The 18,423-nt window shown below is 40.1% G+C and overlaps 1 protein-coding gene across 2 annotated transcripts in view; it reads right to left on the bottom strand.

Moving 5' to 3' along the window:
* LOC308290437 (unconventional myosin-Ic-like) overlaps positions 1-18,423 on the bottom strand; it is a 125,487-nt gene that overhangs the window by 23,445 nt on the left and 83,619 nt on the right. For both annotated transcript variants that reach the window (XM_080732269.1, XM_080732270.1), the window contains 9 exons: positions 16,744-16,817; positions 15,619-15,724; positions 12,671-12,751; positions 11,862-11,953; positions 9,551-9,645; positions 9,364-9,410; positions 7,457-7,537; positions 5,964-6,069; positions 2,337-2,454 (listed from right to left, as the gene is read on the bottom strand). In XM_080732269.1, coding sequence (XP_080588395.1) covers positions 2,337-2,454; positions 5,964-6,069; positions 7,457-7,537; positions 9,364-9,410; positions 9,551-9,645; positions 11,862-11,953; positions 12,671-12,751; positions 15,619-15,724; positions 16,744-16,817 — 800 coding nt within the window. The remainder of the gene's footprint in view (positions 1-2,336; positions 2,455-5,963; positions 6,070-7,456; positions 7,538-9,363; positions 9,411-9,550; positions 9,646-11,861; positions 11,954-12,670; positions 12,752-15,618; positions 15,725-16,743; positions 16,818-18,423) is intronic.

Raw genomic sequence — 18,423 nt, 5'->3', positions numbered from 1 at the left:
TATGATTTATTAATATTCTAACACAGAGACTTATACCTGTTAATATATGATTTATTAATATTATTACACCTTATACCTGTTAATAAATGATTTATTAATATTCTAACACCTCTTATACCTGTTAATATATGATGTATTAATATTCTAACACCTTATACCTGTTAATATATGATTTATTAATATTATTACACCTGTTAATATATGATTTATTAATATTATTACACCTTATACCTGTTAATAAATGATTTATTAATATTATTACACCTTATACCTGTTAATATATGATTTATTAATATTATTACACCTTATACCTGTTAATATATGATGTATTAATATTATAACACCTTATACCTGTTAATATATGATTTATTAATATTATAACACCTTATACCTGTTAATATATGATTTATTAATATTATTACACCTTATACCTGTTAATATATGATTTATTAATATTCTAACGCCTCCCACTGAGGCCAGGTGTCAGGACACAGTGACTTATACCTGTTAATATATGATTTATTAATATTCTAACACCTTATACCTGTTAATATATGATTTATTAATATTCTAACACCTGTTAATATATGATTTATTAATATTCTAACACCTCCCACTGGGGCCATGTGTCAGGACACAGAGACTTATACCTGAAATATATATGTTAATATATGATTTATTAATATTATAAATACATTATAACACCTCCCACACAACCCCCAATTATTTTTGGGGGGTCCCCAGAAGTTAACTTAATGTGAAACATTGTTTTCTCACTCAACAGTAAACAAACCAACATAAAGTTTAAGTGTATAGAGGGCATCTGCACATTTCTAAAGTGACAATTTAAGGACTTTTTAATACCTCTAAAATGACAAGTTAAACATTGGACAAATTGACAAATATTAGAGGCAGAAATTGTGAAAATAGTAGATCTACATGCTCACAACGCCGTTCTGCTATTTTCACAATAGAAAGTATCTTTGACTTTCTCTGGTGGGAGTCTCCCTAGTCTAAACCTTAGGAACTCGGGTGTGTTTTACAAAGCATAGCATAGAGGGTCTAAACCTTAGGCATGGTGCCAACATTGACATTGAGACACTGTGATGGCTCGGTGGAGGAGATGAGCAGAACAAGTCACATGTCTCAACCAGAGTTCCTGGTCGCTGCCATCATGCTGCGCTCACTGTCGGAGGTCAGCGAGACGACTCTATTCACACTAGTCCTCATTTTTTATTTTTTACACCACTTGTTTGGACATCCTACGAGTTCTAGATTCTTTGAGCTAGAAAATTCCTTCTAAAAGTTCAACTTGTTCAGCTTTACGCAGTTATCAATTATCAATGCTTTTCTCTTGTACTTTTCAAACATTTTATACTTAACTCCTTTGCTGCCCCCTCCCGAGTTTCCCGAGTTATTATCCCCAGACTGCCATGGCCCGAGTTTCAAGAGTTTTCTTTTTTTTCTTTACTTTTTTTTCTTTTTTTAATGTTTTTTGGACCTCAAAAAATGTACTAGGCATGATCGCAATCGCGAAATTGCATGTTTAACCCCCATACCAACCACATCTTTCAAAATGGCAGCCATGTTTGTTTACATTCGAAGAAAACAATGGCTTCTATCTCATGAATGCCTGAACGGATTTCCAAGCAGATGATCTAGGCATGGGCGTGCACAATCCGTGCACTGAAAATGTATCCGTGCACTAAAAATTACATGGAATGGCAGTGAGGAACTTGGCGGCCATTTTGAAAAGGCAATGAATGAGTTAATAGACTTTGAAAAAACAGTTTCCCAGTGGATTCCTGTGTGAAATGAATCGTGTATCCTGTGTTACTGCTTGGTCTTGAGCTGAATGGAAACTCAGTCTGAGGAGGGATGTGAAGATGTTCTACTGTACATAATATACTTTGCGTGTGTTTTCAGCGAGCCCACGCAGTTTCTGTAGGAACTGCATTTCTAGTTTTCAATGTTCCACTCTCGGCGCAGCCGGCAGACGAGCACAGCTTCACTCACTGGAGACTGGACTTCACTCAGTTATCACAGTAAGAGGAGCATGGTGAGGGCTGCTCTGGTCCAGACTAGAGCGTTACAAGGTAGATAGATAAATCACCTCTGTAAGAACACCTCGTATCTCTGCCTATAGGTATGTACAGTAGATAGATAGATACGTAGATAGGTATGTACAGTAGATAGATATAAATATAGACAGGTAGATAAATCACCTCTGTAAGAAGACCTCGTATCTCTGCCTATAGGTAGGTATGTACAGTAGATAGATAATATAGATATATATACGGTAGATAGATAGAGATATAGATAGATAGATAAATCACCTCTGTAAGAACACCTCGTATTTCCGTCTGTAAGCGAAGCCAGCTCTGCGGACCCTCAGGTTCTCCATCAGACCAAGATACTTCACCTGGTGACGAATCAGCACCTCATCAAACCTGCCTATAGGGGGCGACAAACACACTGTCATGCATCAAACACTCCAGAGAGATACAGTCCTGTCATAGAAGGAGAGCTTGGACCACAGCAGGTTCTCTAAGTGGATTCCAGGGACTCTGTGGGTTCCTTTATGGGGGTCTAAAGCCCGTATCATAGTCGGGTCCGCGGTGGAAGGCTTTACACCGCGGTGTAGTCTTTTCGAGTCTTTTTGAGTCATGAAACTACAACGTTACATCATTCCTTACGGTGGAGAGCTTTCCACCGTGAGTCCCAACACATCTCTCTGTTTTTACTATCAGACAGACAGGCTCTACACCCCGTTCACTGATTGGTCGACCTGAACCGGTCTAGACGGGGTAAAGGACTTCACCATGGGCCGTGACTATGATGGCCTGCACTTATTTTCTGACTTAAGGTGGAAAGCTTTCCACCTCAAATTTGCGGTGGATAGGTCTCCACCATAGACTCTGATACGGGCTTAAATGGATCCATACAAGTCTGGAACTCTGACAGGGTACAAATGGAACCAAATGGACCCTTACAGCTCTGTAACTCTGAGAGTGTACAAATGGAACCAAATGGACCCTTACAGCTCTGCAACTCTGACAGGGTACAAATGGAACCAAATGGACCCTTACAGCTCTGTAACTCTGACAGGGTACAAATGGAACCAAATGGACCCTTACAGCTCTGTAACTCTGAGTGTACAAATGGAACCAAATGGACCCTTACAGCTCTGCAACTCTGACAGGGTACAAATGGAACCAAATGGACCCTTACAGCTCTGTAACTCTGAGAGTGTACAAATGGAACCAAATGGACCCTTACAGCTCTGCAACTCTGACAGGGTACAAATGGAACCAAATGGACCCTTACAGCTCTGTAACTCTGAGTGTACAAATGGAACCAAATGGACCCTTACAGCTCTGCAACTCTGACAGGGTACAAATGGAACCAAATGGACCCTTACAGCTCTGCAACTCTGACAGGGTACAAATGGAACCAAATGGACCTGTACGGGTCCATTTGGTTCCATTTTTACCCTGTCAGAGTCAAGGGGAGACCTTGACATGTAAACGTTTTAGAAACAATGAGAGGATGCCAGGTCAGCAAATGAAGCGATATCATCTCAACGTTTTATCTAAATGACATTTAAATCATTGTGTCAGACCGTCAAGGCCAGGTCAAGTGCTACGGATTGCAGGGGTGTCAATTGGGTATGGCAGGGGTATGCAGCTGCCATACCCTGGGTCCAGGGGGGGAAATAAAAGTTACTATTAAATATAAATCCATGAATGTCTCTTTGTCTATCTGTGCTGGTTATTTAAAATTATTATTATTATTAAAAAAAACGGTCACTTTAACAAGGTATTATAATTATATTCTCCACACTTGTATTCTCCCCATCTTGACAGAATGGTATATTCCCAGGTTCCACAGGTCAGCTGCACAGGTGCAATGCATTATTGTTAATTGTGGCACGTTTACTAACATGCCAAGTTTAGCTGCACTTGAACAACCGTTCCAGGCTGCCATATCCAGCCCAAGAAACCGTAAAAACAGGGGAAAAAATAAAATGTACTTCTTAAAATAAATGCATCAAGACACCAGTCATGTTGCCATAGCTTAGCTTTCTTTCTGAACTGGCGCCACAGGAGCAAAACAAACAATATTTAGAAGGATGAAAACTAAACTAAAGGTCAAATGTGACAAAGTGGAGAACAGCAGATGGAAGTGGGAGTGATGGAGAGAACACAGAGTGAGGGTTAGGGTTGTGAGGGACAGAACAGACTGGAGAACACAGGCTGTGTTGAACACACAGACAAAAGGCTGAGTGTTCTATGGACGCTAACAAAGAGCAGCTCAATATGCTAACAGTATGCTAGCCTCACACAGTAAACTGGACACACTGTGGCTTTCATAAAGATCAATATCACAACATTATAATATTGTGTATAAAAAGCATAGCAGCCCAAATCATAGCTGACTGAGGAAACTTCACACTGGACTTCAACAAAAAAAAACATTAAGAACATTGAAGAATGTACTTCTCCCCTATGAGCAGAGGAGGGGAGGGGGGGGGGAGGGGGGGACCCTTCATATTTAACATTAAATATCAACCCAGCAATCTCAGAACCTCAGGATCCAACCTCACTCCTCACTGTTGGTTAAGAACAGTCGTTAGGAAAACAATGTTGTTACAATGTTGTTACAACGTTGTTACAATGTTGTTACAACGTTGTTACAATGTTGTTACAATGTTGGCTGAACCATGCAGTAGAGGTATGATAAATAATATAAGACTTGATCACTGCTGCAGTGTCTTCTTCAAACTGTACTATAAACAGCCCGCCAGCACTGTCAAATAAGAATATTTTATAGTATAATTTGTCAAACAAGAATGTTTTATAGTATAATTTGTCAAATAAGAATGTTTTATAGTATAATTTGTCAAATAAGAATGTTTTATAGTATAATTTGTCAAATAAGAATATTTTATAGTATAATTTGTCAAATAAGAATATTTTATAGTATAATTTGTCAAATAAGAATGTTTTATAGTATAATTTGTCAAATAAGAATGTTTTATAGTATAATTTGTCAAATAAGAATGTTTTATAGTATAATTTGTCAAACAAGAATATTTTATAGTATAATTTGTCAAATAAGAATGTTTTATAGTATAATTTGTCAAATACGAATATTTTATAGTATAATTTGTCAAATAAGAATGTTTTATAGTATAATTTGTCAGGATTCCTGTTGTCTCATTCTGAAGGGGTGAAAGAAAGATATTTTGTTGTATTTTCATACCTTGCACGTCTGGCTACATTTGTGAGTTATTTGTGTTTTGTTCAGAGCACACAGCTGATAAAAGACCATTGATGTTAAATATTAATGATGATTAAATTAAATATTGTAAATGCGATGCACATGTATGTGACTCTGTTATGGTTCCACTGAAAGTACATTTTGTCAGGAGATAGTGGGTCCTTGGGTGTTTTAATATCGTCTAGTGTGGTCTCCGTTTGAAAAAGGTTTGGACTCCCATGGGTTGAGGCTGAGGTTGCCCCTCAATATCAACCAGCAATGACTAGTGGCGTCAATTGGGTATGGCTAGGTATGGCAGTTGCCATACCATGGCTAAAGGGGGGGGGGGGGGGGGGGAAATGATGCCTAATTATGACTAAAATAAATTCATGCCTGTTGATAAGGTATGGCAACATGACTGGTGTCTTGCACGTGTGAATGCACAAACAGATATTAATCCAGTGACGCTGCCAGACCCAGTTGACACCTCTGGTCGTTGCTGGTTCATATTGATGAAAACATTGCTGTGTGTATCAAGGGCTAAAGGGTTTGGTATTGTTCTTATCTGTTCTGAGTCATTAGGTTAGGTTTAGGGTTAGGGTTAGGTTTAGGGTTCAGTATGGTTCTTACCTGCTTGTTTGGAGTCATTGGGTTAGGTTTAGGGTTTAGGTTTAGGGTTTAGGGTTCAGTAGAATTCTTACCTGCTTGTTTGGAGTCATTGGGTTTGATGCAGCGGACGTACGACGGATCCTTAGACATCAGGATCTCCATGAGTTTAGCCAGACTGGCTTTGAACTGCGTGGCTGCCTGGAGGCAGACACAACCAATATTAAGATAAATGCACTAGAAACTAGTTAAATAATCTAACTAACAGCCTGGAGGCAGACACAACCAATACTAAGATAAATACACTTAAAACTAGTTAAATAATCTAACTAACAGTCTGGAGGCAGACACAACCAATACTAAGATAAATGCACTGAAAACTAGTTAAATAATCTAACTAACAGCCTGGAGGCAGACACAACCAATACTAAGATAAATGCACTGAAAACTAGTTAAATAATCTAACTAACAGCCTGGAGGCAGACACAACCAATACTAAGATAAAAACACTGAAAACTAGATAAATAATCTAACTGTGGCTGCCTGGAGGGACACAACCACACAATACAAAGATAAATACACTAAATACTAGTTAAATAATCTAAGGTTAAATAAACTAAGAGCCTAGTGGAGCGGGCAGCCTGTCACTGATAGCAACACTAGAGGAACTGAAGAGGAAAAACAAATGCTGGGTAAAAAAAAAATCAGTGTCCGGAAAGACGTTGTAAAGAAGAACAGAAGAGACGAAGACGATGAAGAAGAAGAGACTTGAAGGATGGAAGAGAGAGAGAGAGAGAGAGAGAGAGAGAGAGAGAGAGAGAGAGAGAGAGACAGAGAGAGAGAGAGAGAGAGAGCGAGAGAGCGAGAGAGAGTACTGTGAAGAAAGGATGAATGAGACCAACAGTGTACTATTGTCTCCAATGGGAAGGTTATCTGACCAGCCTGTGTGTGTGTGTGTGTGTGTGTGTGTGTGTGTGTGTGTGTGCGTGCGTGCGTGCGTGTAGAGGACAGAATGTGTCATGACATTCTCCAGCCAGTAGGAGGATGGAGAGAATCCCCATCAAACTTCCCACGGACAGGGAGACACTGTGAGAACCACAACACTGTGTGTGTGTGTGTGTGTGTGTGTGTGTGTGTGTGTGTGTGTGTGTGTGTGTGTGTTGTATTACTGCATTACTATGTTAATGTGTGTCTAGTAGTTGATGTATTCATGTATGTTTACACTATGCTGCTGTTAACGCCTCAATAGGCTCTATGCATATACGCCATTTTGTTCTACTTCCGGGTGTCTTTCGACTTCCTTCACAGGTGTTACTGATGATACTAATGAAGGCACTGTTTGATTTATTGTACAGTGGGTCTTTAATTTCAAGGGCCCGAGTGTGATCTACAAGCTCACAACGTGAGCTTGTATGTCTGCTGTTAACCGGAGGTGTCCCACAGATAATGCTACAGTAAATTCTCGTGGAAACAGCTGGATAAATTTGATGTATCGATGCATTACCTTGCTTACTGTAAATCACTCTGGATTAAGAGCATCTGTTAAATGCCTAAACTGTGTGTGTGTGTGTGTGTGTGTGTATCTTACAGTTTCAGGGCGTTTCCTGTCAGTAAGCTCCTCCTTCTCAAAGCACTGGTTCAGGATCTTATTCTCCGACATGCACATCACCTGCACGCACGCACGCGCACACACACACACACACACACACACACACACACACACACACACACACACACACACACACACACACACACACACACACACACACACACACACACACACACACACACACACACACACACAAATAGTTTTATTTGGATTATTGGAACAATAATAACATGCCAGATCCAAAACATGTTTTAAAGAGGGTTTCACATGATGGTTCTAAACCGTCTAGTTCCATTCCTTGATTCTGATTGGCTGGTTTCCCTTTAACCGTTTTAGTGCCAGCCCCTAGATGGCGCCAAAGAATGCCAAGCTTTCTCTCATAGGCGAGCGTATTAGCATCCGGGGACTCACGTTGCAGTGACGCGCGTGCTCACGTTCGTGCACGTCATGGAAAGGTCCCGGATGAAAAGGGCTACAGATTAGCGATTATTATTAGCATTTTTTAAAGATAATTTTTAGGCGATTTCGCCGTAAATAAACCTCGGCGCGCCTCCCTAAACACACAATCCAGAGATATGGCCCTTCAAAGATGTGGTGTTTCATTGGATTCGGCGGCGATTCGGCGATTCGTTCGCGGGTAACGGCCGTCCGGGCGGCCCCCGGATTTGAAACACTGGATTTTAAATTTAGGCTCAGGCTTCAGAAGGCCTCGGATCATTTTATTCATTTCATTAAAAAAGCCGAACATGTTCGGGATAGGCACACTGGACTACGTTCCGTAAGCGGCGCTGAACATTCGGTGAACATTGGGGGGCTCAAAAATGTATTTTAAACCATTTTTAATGGAATATATCGTCGGACCATGTAAAATGGCTAGCTGGCTAGCGTAGGACGAGCCAGGACCACCCACGACTCTACAAGCAGCTCAGGGTAAGTCAATTAATAAAAAAAAAATTGTATTGGATTGAAATAAAGCCGAACATGTTCGGGATAGGCACAGAATGAGTTAATTGCTGTGGTATATGAGACTATAACCTACACCTTTAATCTATATCAAACCCAGGTGTGTTATTTCTTTCCACAGTGTTGTGAAGCTAGACTAGAGAACTTGATTGTAAGTAACAGGTGTGTTGTTTCTGCAGCCTGGCTGGGAACTACTTTCTTTTAGCTGGGAACTACTTGCTTACAGAGAAGACTTTAAAGTGAATTATTAGTGAAATAGAACAGTTTTAATTGGTACATGTCATATTCCTGCCATATTGTAACCATTTTAGAAAAGCAATAAGCAACGTGAGGCTTGAGAGGGTTGGAGACACTCAGCTGCGCCTCGTGTCTCCCTACGCCTCTCAGCCGGTGTAAAATACCAGCTAACCACTGGCCTCTTGTGGCTTATTGCTTCACTTAACCAGACTGTATGAATGCAATATGTTTAACACACAGAATACTATGACAATGCAATGATTCTGCTATAGAACGAGTCAACAATAACAGATGAACAACATGTTAGTCCACTTAAGGACAGACAAAGCATGGCCTCTTCCAGACAGAGAGGCTGCCCATCACTGCAGAGACGGCACAACTCCAGGTTCAGTTCCATTGAAGAGTACAGTATGTCCCTCAACTGATCCATTCATTTCTTTGTGTCAAGTCACAGTCTCATGGAGCTAGGAGTTATGCAGGAACTCATTTACCCATGATGCTTTGGGCTGTTGTAGGCATCCACGTATGCAGAGAAATGCATTTATCTAGGATTCTACTACAGATTGTGATGATCGCAGGGTAACACTTTTTTTCAACAGGCCGTAACTATTCGGTGGATGGTCGGAAGGAATAAATACCTGTATTAATAAAAACCATCATAATAATCAGTCTAAAGTCAGTCTCACCTCCTTCAAGTTCCGGAAGAGAAGGTCGTTGTTCTTGTCCAAGAATCCTGAGATGAGAGAAATAATATTATTATAATCTGTGTCAACATGTGACTACATGAATGAATCATCATAAATCACATCATCATAAACCATTACTGTTTATCACATAATAGCATAGGGACACATATTATCACATAACACCCACCGTTCACATTGTAGTTAACCTCTCCAGCATAATGCAGCAGTCTGAACTCATCTCTGGACATCAGCTTACGGGTTTTACCGTCTGCCAGCTTGTGACTGCAGAGGAACACAGAGGAATTATTTTATGTGGATCTGCACAAGAAGCACAACAGGTATGGCAGGGATATGCAGCTGCCATACCCTGGGTCCAGGGGGGAAAATAAAAGTTACTTTTAAATATAAATCCATGAATGTCTCTTTGTCTATCTGCGCTGGTTATTATGTTGTTAAATTACAGTAAAATAACTACAAATGTAAAATGTAACAAAATGGTCACTTTAACAAGGTATTATAATTATATTCTCCCCATCTTGACAGAATGGTATATTCCCAGGTTCTGCAGGTCAGCTGCACAGCTGCAATGCATTATTGTTAATTGTGGCACGTTTACTAACACGCCAGGTTTAGCTGCACTTGAACAACCGTTCCAGGCTGCCATATCCAGCCCAAGAAACTGTAGAAACCTGGGTAAAAACCGGCCAACATTTTTTTCAGACATTGTGAAAATAGCAGATCTACATGCTCACAACGCCTCGCGCATGTAGATCTGCTATTTTCACAATAGAACCGTGTTATACAAAACGTAGCCCCGATCCATGCCAAATTTTGCACACACTCCTTGCCTGCCAAACCATAACCTCCACCCATCAATTCTCACATGGCCCTCTTCTAGCGCCACCATGAGGCCAATTCTTGCAAAACACATTTTTGGACACTGCTCCTACAAATTTTGCCCTAAAATCACGCAAATCGCTACATAGTATGTCTACACTCATGACATCAACATGGATCTGTCCCATCTAGCGCCACCATCTGGACGATTTTGGAAAAACAAATTTTTGGCCTATTTGTGGAGATAAGCGACCAACAGGAGTCTTACTGGTACAAAATGTAATGCCTCTTTTCCATGAGGACTCCCATCTTTGCCAGACCCTAGCTTTGGCTGAACTGACGCCACTGAAGCACAATACAGATGGATCCAAACACTGATCATACTGATCATTATATGGTTATATTACATTATATGGTCATAGCAGATACAGCTGCTGCTCATGCTTATTCACACACACATTGATCACATACTGTATACAGACATTTGACAGATACCAGTAAGACTATGCGAGCCACAATGCTCGGGCCCCGTCACCCGTCTCTCCCCAACCAACATATTGTCTGTCTGTGAAGAGAAGCCAATCAAGCCATGACATCTGTCTGTTTTCCTTCACAATAAAGTGTGTGTCCCCCTTTACTTCCCAATGTGTGACATTTTACCCAGGTTAATATAAACAGGAAATAGGTGTAACAGAGGCAGCGCGATACAGAAAGGGGACTCAATTGCGAGGGAGGGGGACGAGGGGGACTCCGACAGACATTCAGGCAGATTGACGTTCATTTGGACTGAGACTGACAGTCAGTCGGAGGCTGACGGCCGGGCCCCCGCGGTTCGCGGGCCGATATGCGGCCGCTTACCCAGCTTAACCGGACGCTCCGCCCCTGAGCAGTGTCCAAAAATGTGTTTGAAAAAATCGTCCTGATGGTGGAGCTATATGGGACAGATCCATGTTGATGACATGAGTGTAGACATACTGTGTACCAATTTGCGTGATTTGCGCAAAAAACTACTTTCTCAAGAAACTGTAGAAACCTGGGTAAAAACCGGCCAACATTTTTTTCAGACATTAATAATAATAATAATAATTATTATTATTATATTATTATTGTGAAAATAGCAGATCTACATGCTCACCCCTGTGAGTATTCCACACGGCTGTCACCTTACTGAACTCACACTTCATATTATTATTATTATTAATGGTATTTTAGGGGTGAGCATCAGTAAGCATATTGTTGAGTGGACAGATTAGGACAGGTCGTCTCATAAGAATCCTTTTGAGGGCCCAATCAGCCTTGCCTGTGACATAAGAAGTGTTCACCGTAGTGGCTAGGGCTCAAACTGTTTTTGGACTTCCTGTCTGAAATGTCCACGCACTCCGCTCTTGTGGCAATCCAAGGCGGTTTTCAACGTTACCCTACCTACCCTACACTGATATTTCATAAGTTTGGATGTAAAACAAATGTCCATAAACAAATCCAAAGGGCAGCCTTTTTCAAGGATAGTAGCAATTTCACACACACACACACACACACACACACACACACACACACACACACACACACACACACACACACACACACACACACACACACACACACACACACACACACGCACGCACAGGAAGTGAACAGGAAGTGAACACAGGAAGTGAACTAACGTGACGAGGTGGGCGTGGCCTCCAACCGTGTCCTCCAGCTTCTCCAGGAAGGTGATGTCACTGGCGTCACCGGGGCGGAGACACTCCTCGTCCTATCAGAGAGCAGCGATTACAATATTATACACTCCTCGTCCTATCAGAGAGCAGGGATTACAATATTATACACTCCTCGTCCTATCACAGAGCAGGGATTAGCATATTATATAAAACCTGGGTGGAAACGTGATTGACAGATCTTGGCTGAGGATCCAATGGAGGTTTAGTCAGAAGAGCTTTTAGATGTTTTTCATTGGTTCAACATTTATAAAACACCCAGATATAAAGGCTGTTCACAGAAATATAAGAATCATTTCTCACCAGGACACTGATTATATTATATTATATTATATTATATTATATTATGTTATATTATATTATATTATTATCCATATCAGAATGTTAAACCACATCTTTTTAGGTCAAGATTATTCTCCTCAAAAACATTACCCACAGTACAAAGGCAGGGCCCTTAGCCAATGAGGAGCAGCCAAAGGGTAGATCTTTGTGTTCCATGTGAGCCCACACTGTTTCGTAGGAACAGTATTTCTAGTTTATATTAATATAATAATTTATCACCAGGATAGAGATGATAATATAGAGATATTATTTATAATAATAATAATGATATCATTTATAATATAGAGATATCATTTATAATAATAATAAGGATATCATTTATAATATAGAGCTATTATTTATAATAATAATAATGATATCATTTATAATATAGAGCTATTATTTATAATAATAATAATTATTTCATTTCTCACCAGAATGGAGATGATGCCTTTGAACTTCTCCTCCACCAAATCACAGATGATCTTGTTGTTGAAGTATTGGACCGGTTCCCACTGGAAATATGAATATACAGTACACACTTATTAATATCAATAAGTATTGGAATGGTTCCCACTGTAACATTAATATAAACATTAAGTATTGGACCGGTTCCCACTGGAAATATTAATATATATTTATTATAATCAATATGAATATACATGTATTAATATCAATAAGTATTGGACTGGTTCCCACTGGAAATATGAATATATATTTATTATAATCAATATGAATATACATGTATTAATATCAATAAGTATTGGACTGGTTCCCACTGGAAATATGAATATATACTTATATACAATATATATATATATATATACAATATTATACATTTATTAATATCAATAAGTATTGGACTGGTTCCCACTGTAACATTAAAATACATGTATTAATATTGTAACAGAATCAGGCTGGTTCAGAGAGCTTTGTGGCTGCAGTGACAAACAGGTTTTCAAGTCCCTGCTGGCAAGTGGCCAGGGCGTTTATTAACACGAGAAAGGTCACTTAGTAAACATCAAGTGAAAGTCTCTGTTCCTCTCTGGGAAATAAACTACTTGTCTTTGTTTGGGGAGCACAACTGCTCTCCCCACACTCTTCACACTCTGGCCTCCCCACACCCTGGCCTCCCCACACTCTGGCCTCCCCACACCCTGAGGCCTTGATTTCCCCCTCAGCCAGGTGTGAGCTAGATGGGCATTGGTTGGAACCAACGTGCTGGAATGTAGGTGGTCCCTATCATCATTATTTTGAGGGTCCCCAGTTAACATAAAAATCACACCTAATGTGAAGTGAGCGGTGGTCGTGCTTGCATAATGTCTTCAATTCGTAATTGGTGATGTAATACAGGCTACACACACACACATTGCTATGGCAAAACGCTCAGCGTTCTTCAGCGTTTATGGCAAAACACTGAAGAAAAGTGGCTACAGACACGCACAGCCACTCTATGGAGCGGTTTACCACCGCTCAATGATTATTTTGGAGGCTCGCCAGTTAAAGATTATTTAGAGGGTCCCCAGTTAAAGATTATTTAGAGGGTCCCCAGTTAAAGATTATTTAGAGGGTCCCCAGTTAAAGATTATTTAGAGGGTCCCCAGTTAAAGATTATTTAGAGGGTCCCCAGTTAAAGATTATTTAGAGGGTCCCCAGTTAAAGATTATTTAGAGGGTCCCCAGTTAAAGATTATTTTGAGGGTCCCCAGTTAAAGATTATTTTGAGGGTCCCCAGTTCATTCTAACATTAGCATAAAGCTATTCTTCTTCTGACATCTTTTAATCATATGTCATTTAAATCAAGCTACAGTATGTACAGAATGACAAACATTCTGCTCCCCCACACACACACACACACACACACACACACACACACACACACACACACACACACACACACACACACACACACACACACACACACACACACTGCTGCAGGGGCGGAGACGTTTCAATATTCAAATGGGTGCCCGTCTTTGACCCCGCCCCTTTTTGACCCCCCCCCCCATAATAAAAACGGTCTATATAATTACAATATCTGTTTCCGTCTGCGAGGCCTCGAACATATACAGTAGCCTATAGGACGGTTGGAGGAGGAGCAGTGGTGTAAAGTAACTAAAGTACATTTACTTAAGTACTGTACTTAAGTACAGTTTTGAGGTATTTGTACTTTACTTGAGTATTTCCAATTTCCAATACTTTTACTTCTACTTATCTACATCTGGGATCCAAATATTGTACTTTTATTCCACTACATTCATTTGAAAACTTTAGTTACTAGTTACTTTGCAGATATAAATGATTATATTATAAAACATAAATATAAGACATATTTTATACCTTGGCTATTTGAAAATAGCCGATCTACAAGCTCACAATGCGTCGCGATGCGACACGTTGTGAGCCTGTAGATCTGCTATTTTCAAACATTTTGTACTTTTACTTTTGGTACTTTAAGTACATTTTGATGCCAATACTTTCATACTTTTACTCAAGTACATTCTGAATTCTGGACTTTTACTTGTAACTGAGTATTTCTACATTGTAGTATTGATACTTTTAATCAAGTAAAAAATTTGAGTACTTTTTCCACCACTGAGGGGGAGCATTAACAGAGCTGCATCACAGACAGACAGCCAGGATGTGGGGGCGGGCTTTGACGCTGTTTGGGACAAAGCAAAGGTGTGAATTGGGCCGAGTGCTAAAAATTTTGTTTGGTGAGAAATCAATGGTTTCATAGCTGGGTGCTTTAGCTCTCAGGCACCCCCTATATTTTCGCCCCTGAACTGCTGGCCAGCTGTGGGACTGCAGTGATGAAAATGACAACATGGATTCAGGCATAAAGCAACCATCAGCCCTGAACAACACATTGAAGCAACTCTATGATCCTGTCCTCATGCTTTGTTAAAGGACAACTTTGTTGTTTTACAACAAGGGTTCATATTTTAGATTGTAATTATAGAAACGAAAAGATGAGTGTTAAAATGTTTTTATTTACTGCTTTCTATTGTTTTAGTGATTTTAACTATTTTTACTTTTTGATATGTGGCTAAATATGTATATATTTTAGACACAATAAGCCCATTCCCAAGATGCACCACAATCTGTCATGGACACATACTTCCCACAGATCATCACCACACAGAGAGGTTGAAAACATGAACAATGATTTAAAAAAAAAAAAAAAATCACCTGTACATATTTGTTCCGATTGTATCGTATCTGCTTTGGCAATGTAAACGTATGTTCTGTCATGCAAATAAAGCTCCTTTGAATTGAATTGAATTGAATTGACAGAGAGAGAGAGAGAGAGAGAGAGCGAGAGAGAGAGAGATAGAGAGAGAGAGAGAGAGAGAGAGAGAGAGAGAGAGAGAGAGACGTACCGTGATCCCCTCAGCCTCATACTCCTCCTGCTCAGACTTCAGGGTCAGTTCAATGAAGAGCTGCTGGAGCTTCTCGTTGCAGTAGTTGATGCAGAACTGTTCAAAACTACACAAACATTATAGTAGAACTGTTAAAACTACAACACATTACAGTAGTTTATACAGAACTGTTCAAAACTACAAACACATAACACATATTCATTAACTCATTTTGCGTCGATCCCGAGAATACTCGTGAAAAATACTCGAAAAGTACATGGTGCCGATCACGAGTATACTCGTGAAAAGTAATATATTACTGTAACGGCGGGTATCCTACCGAGTACAATGGCGGAAGGTCCCGAGCCGAAATCCGTCGCTGATTTCTCATCATCACGGCTCCACGAGCACAAAATAGTAATCCCATAACATTGAGGCAGACGGGGGATCTCATCTTTAATGTCCATTATCTCAAAACTACACTTTAGAAGCGAAGATGGAGGCAGATGCTCGCTTATGTTACACATGTATAAAAGCTCCGGTCCGCCATTACACAACACCATGTGGAGGACGATCGCTTCCTGTGAATGACGCGATGACGTCAGACCGGAAGTGTTTACGCTATGGACTTCTGGCCTTCAAAATAAGACAATGGCCGTTAATGGGGCCGGGGGGGGGGGGGGGGGGGGGACATGTTAACCCGTTAATTTCAGCAGCACAAAATGAGTTAATAAACACATGACATACACATGTTCTTGTCATAACAGATGGTCAGGGTTAGGCAGGTATAAAATGCATGTATAAAGACTGCAGCGCGGCTGGCTGGGCTATTGAGATCATAAGTTAGGATGTCTTCCTTGTTGAACAATTATAATGCAAATCATTCATGTTTTATAGATGGAGTTTTTTTGTGTGTCTTTGTTTCTGAGGTTGTGTCGACACATTCCCACCAGATGTCTTAACAAAGACACTACAGTAGGATGTATATTGGTCTTAACAAAGACACTACATTAGGATCATCATTAGGGTATTGGGTACATTGGGTAGGGAAGGTTATAAGGGTTAGGGTTTAAGGGTTAGGGTTTTAGGGTTGGTTAGGGTAAGGGTACATTGGGTAGGGAAGGTTATAAGGGTTATAATATTTACCTGTTGTGTTGGAAAACCTCAAATCCATAAATATCCAGCAGGCCAATCACTGAGCAGTTCTTATAGGAGTCATCCTGAATAAAACCACAGAAGAAGAACACAACAGTTCTTATAGGAGTCATCCTGAATAAAACCACAGAAGAACACAACAGTTCTTATAGGAGTCATCCTGAATAAAACCACAGAAGAAGAACACAACAGTTCTTATAGGAGTCATCCTGAATAAAACCACAGAAGAAGAACACAACAGTTCTTATAGGAGTCATCCTGAATAAAACCACAGAAGAAGAACACAACAGTTCTTATAGGAGTCATCCTGAATAAAACCACAGAAGCTGTTAAGTATGACATCATGTTGTAGGCAGAGGAGAATTTCTGCCCCCAGTTTCCGTGAAACTTTTTACTATTTTTACTATTTACAAATTTTTCTTCTCTTTGTTGTTGAAAGGAAAGTGTTAGAATTATACTTTAGTCGTTATTTTTGTCTCGGATCTGTTGAAATAGCGAGGGACAGAAAATGCTCTGGGGGCAGATTTCTCCTCTGCCTACAAAATGATGTCACGGCTTAAAAGCCCCATAGGAGTCATCCTGAATAAAACCACAGAAGAAGAACACAACAGTTCTTATAGGAGTCATCCTGAATAAAACCACAGAAGAAGACAAATGAGCCAAATGACAAAAACCTACGAGGCTACGAGGAGAAGTCACACGGTGACGTGTTGGTGTCCACGCCTATCCGCCATGACACTTTCGGTGGCAAAACTGACACCGGAAGTTTGGTGAATAACATTAGCATCTATGAGAGTGAATAACATTAGCGTCTATGAGAGTGAATAACATTAGCGTCTATGAGAGTGAATAACATTAGCGTCTATGAGAGTGAATAACATTAGCGTCTATGAGAGTGAATAACATTAGCGTCTATGAGAGTGAATAACATTAGCGTCTATGAGAGTGAATAACATTAGCGTCTATGAGAGTGAATAACATTAGCGTCTATGAGAGTGAATAACATTAGCGTCTATGAGAGTGAATAACATTAGCGTCTATGAGAGTGAATAACATTAGCGTCTATGAGAGTGAATAACATTAGCGTCTATGAGAGTGCGGCTGGGAATCGCTCCAGGAATATAAAAGAAGACACATCACAGGTATTTTTACAATCACTTGCTTTTCGATGTGCACAGTACATAATGTTATTGAGGCAGCTAAACAGCGGCAGGTATAGTTTCTGTCTCGGAGATATCGCGAGATTTGGATTCCAGAAAGGGAATGGTGGAGAGTCTCGCGAGTTAATCAGTTCAGAAACGTAAATTATGCTCTTTAGATGCCTCTATAATGTTATATAGTGTACTCACTGAAAAGCAACACAGCAGAAAACAATGTGTCACATGTCTTCTTTTATATTCCTGAGCCGAGTGTTTTATAAAGGTCTTTATCGTTCAGAATAATCTTTTGTTCATGAGCTGTCCCAGCCGGCGCTCGTTGGCTCCAATGTTATTCACTGAACCTCCGGTGGTAGTTTTGCCACCGAGAGTGTCATGGCGGATGGCCATGGAGCCTAAACACGCCCCCGTGTCCTTACCTTATTTGAATTACCTTGACAAAAACAAGATGAAGCAAACCAGGAAGTTAAAATAGAAAGAAAGGGACCACCATGGGAGTCAACACTTGCACTGG

Source organism: Nannobrachium achirus (genome assembly GCF_963921795.1).
Source record: "Nannobrachium achirus genome assembly, chromosome: 8".
NCBI lineage: Eukaryota > Metazoa > Chordata > Actinopteri > Myctophiformes > Myctophidae > Nannobrachium > Nannobrachium achirus.
This window is presented reverse-complemented; position numbering and strand designations above follow the sequence as displayed.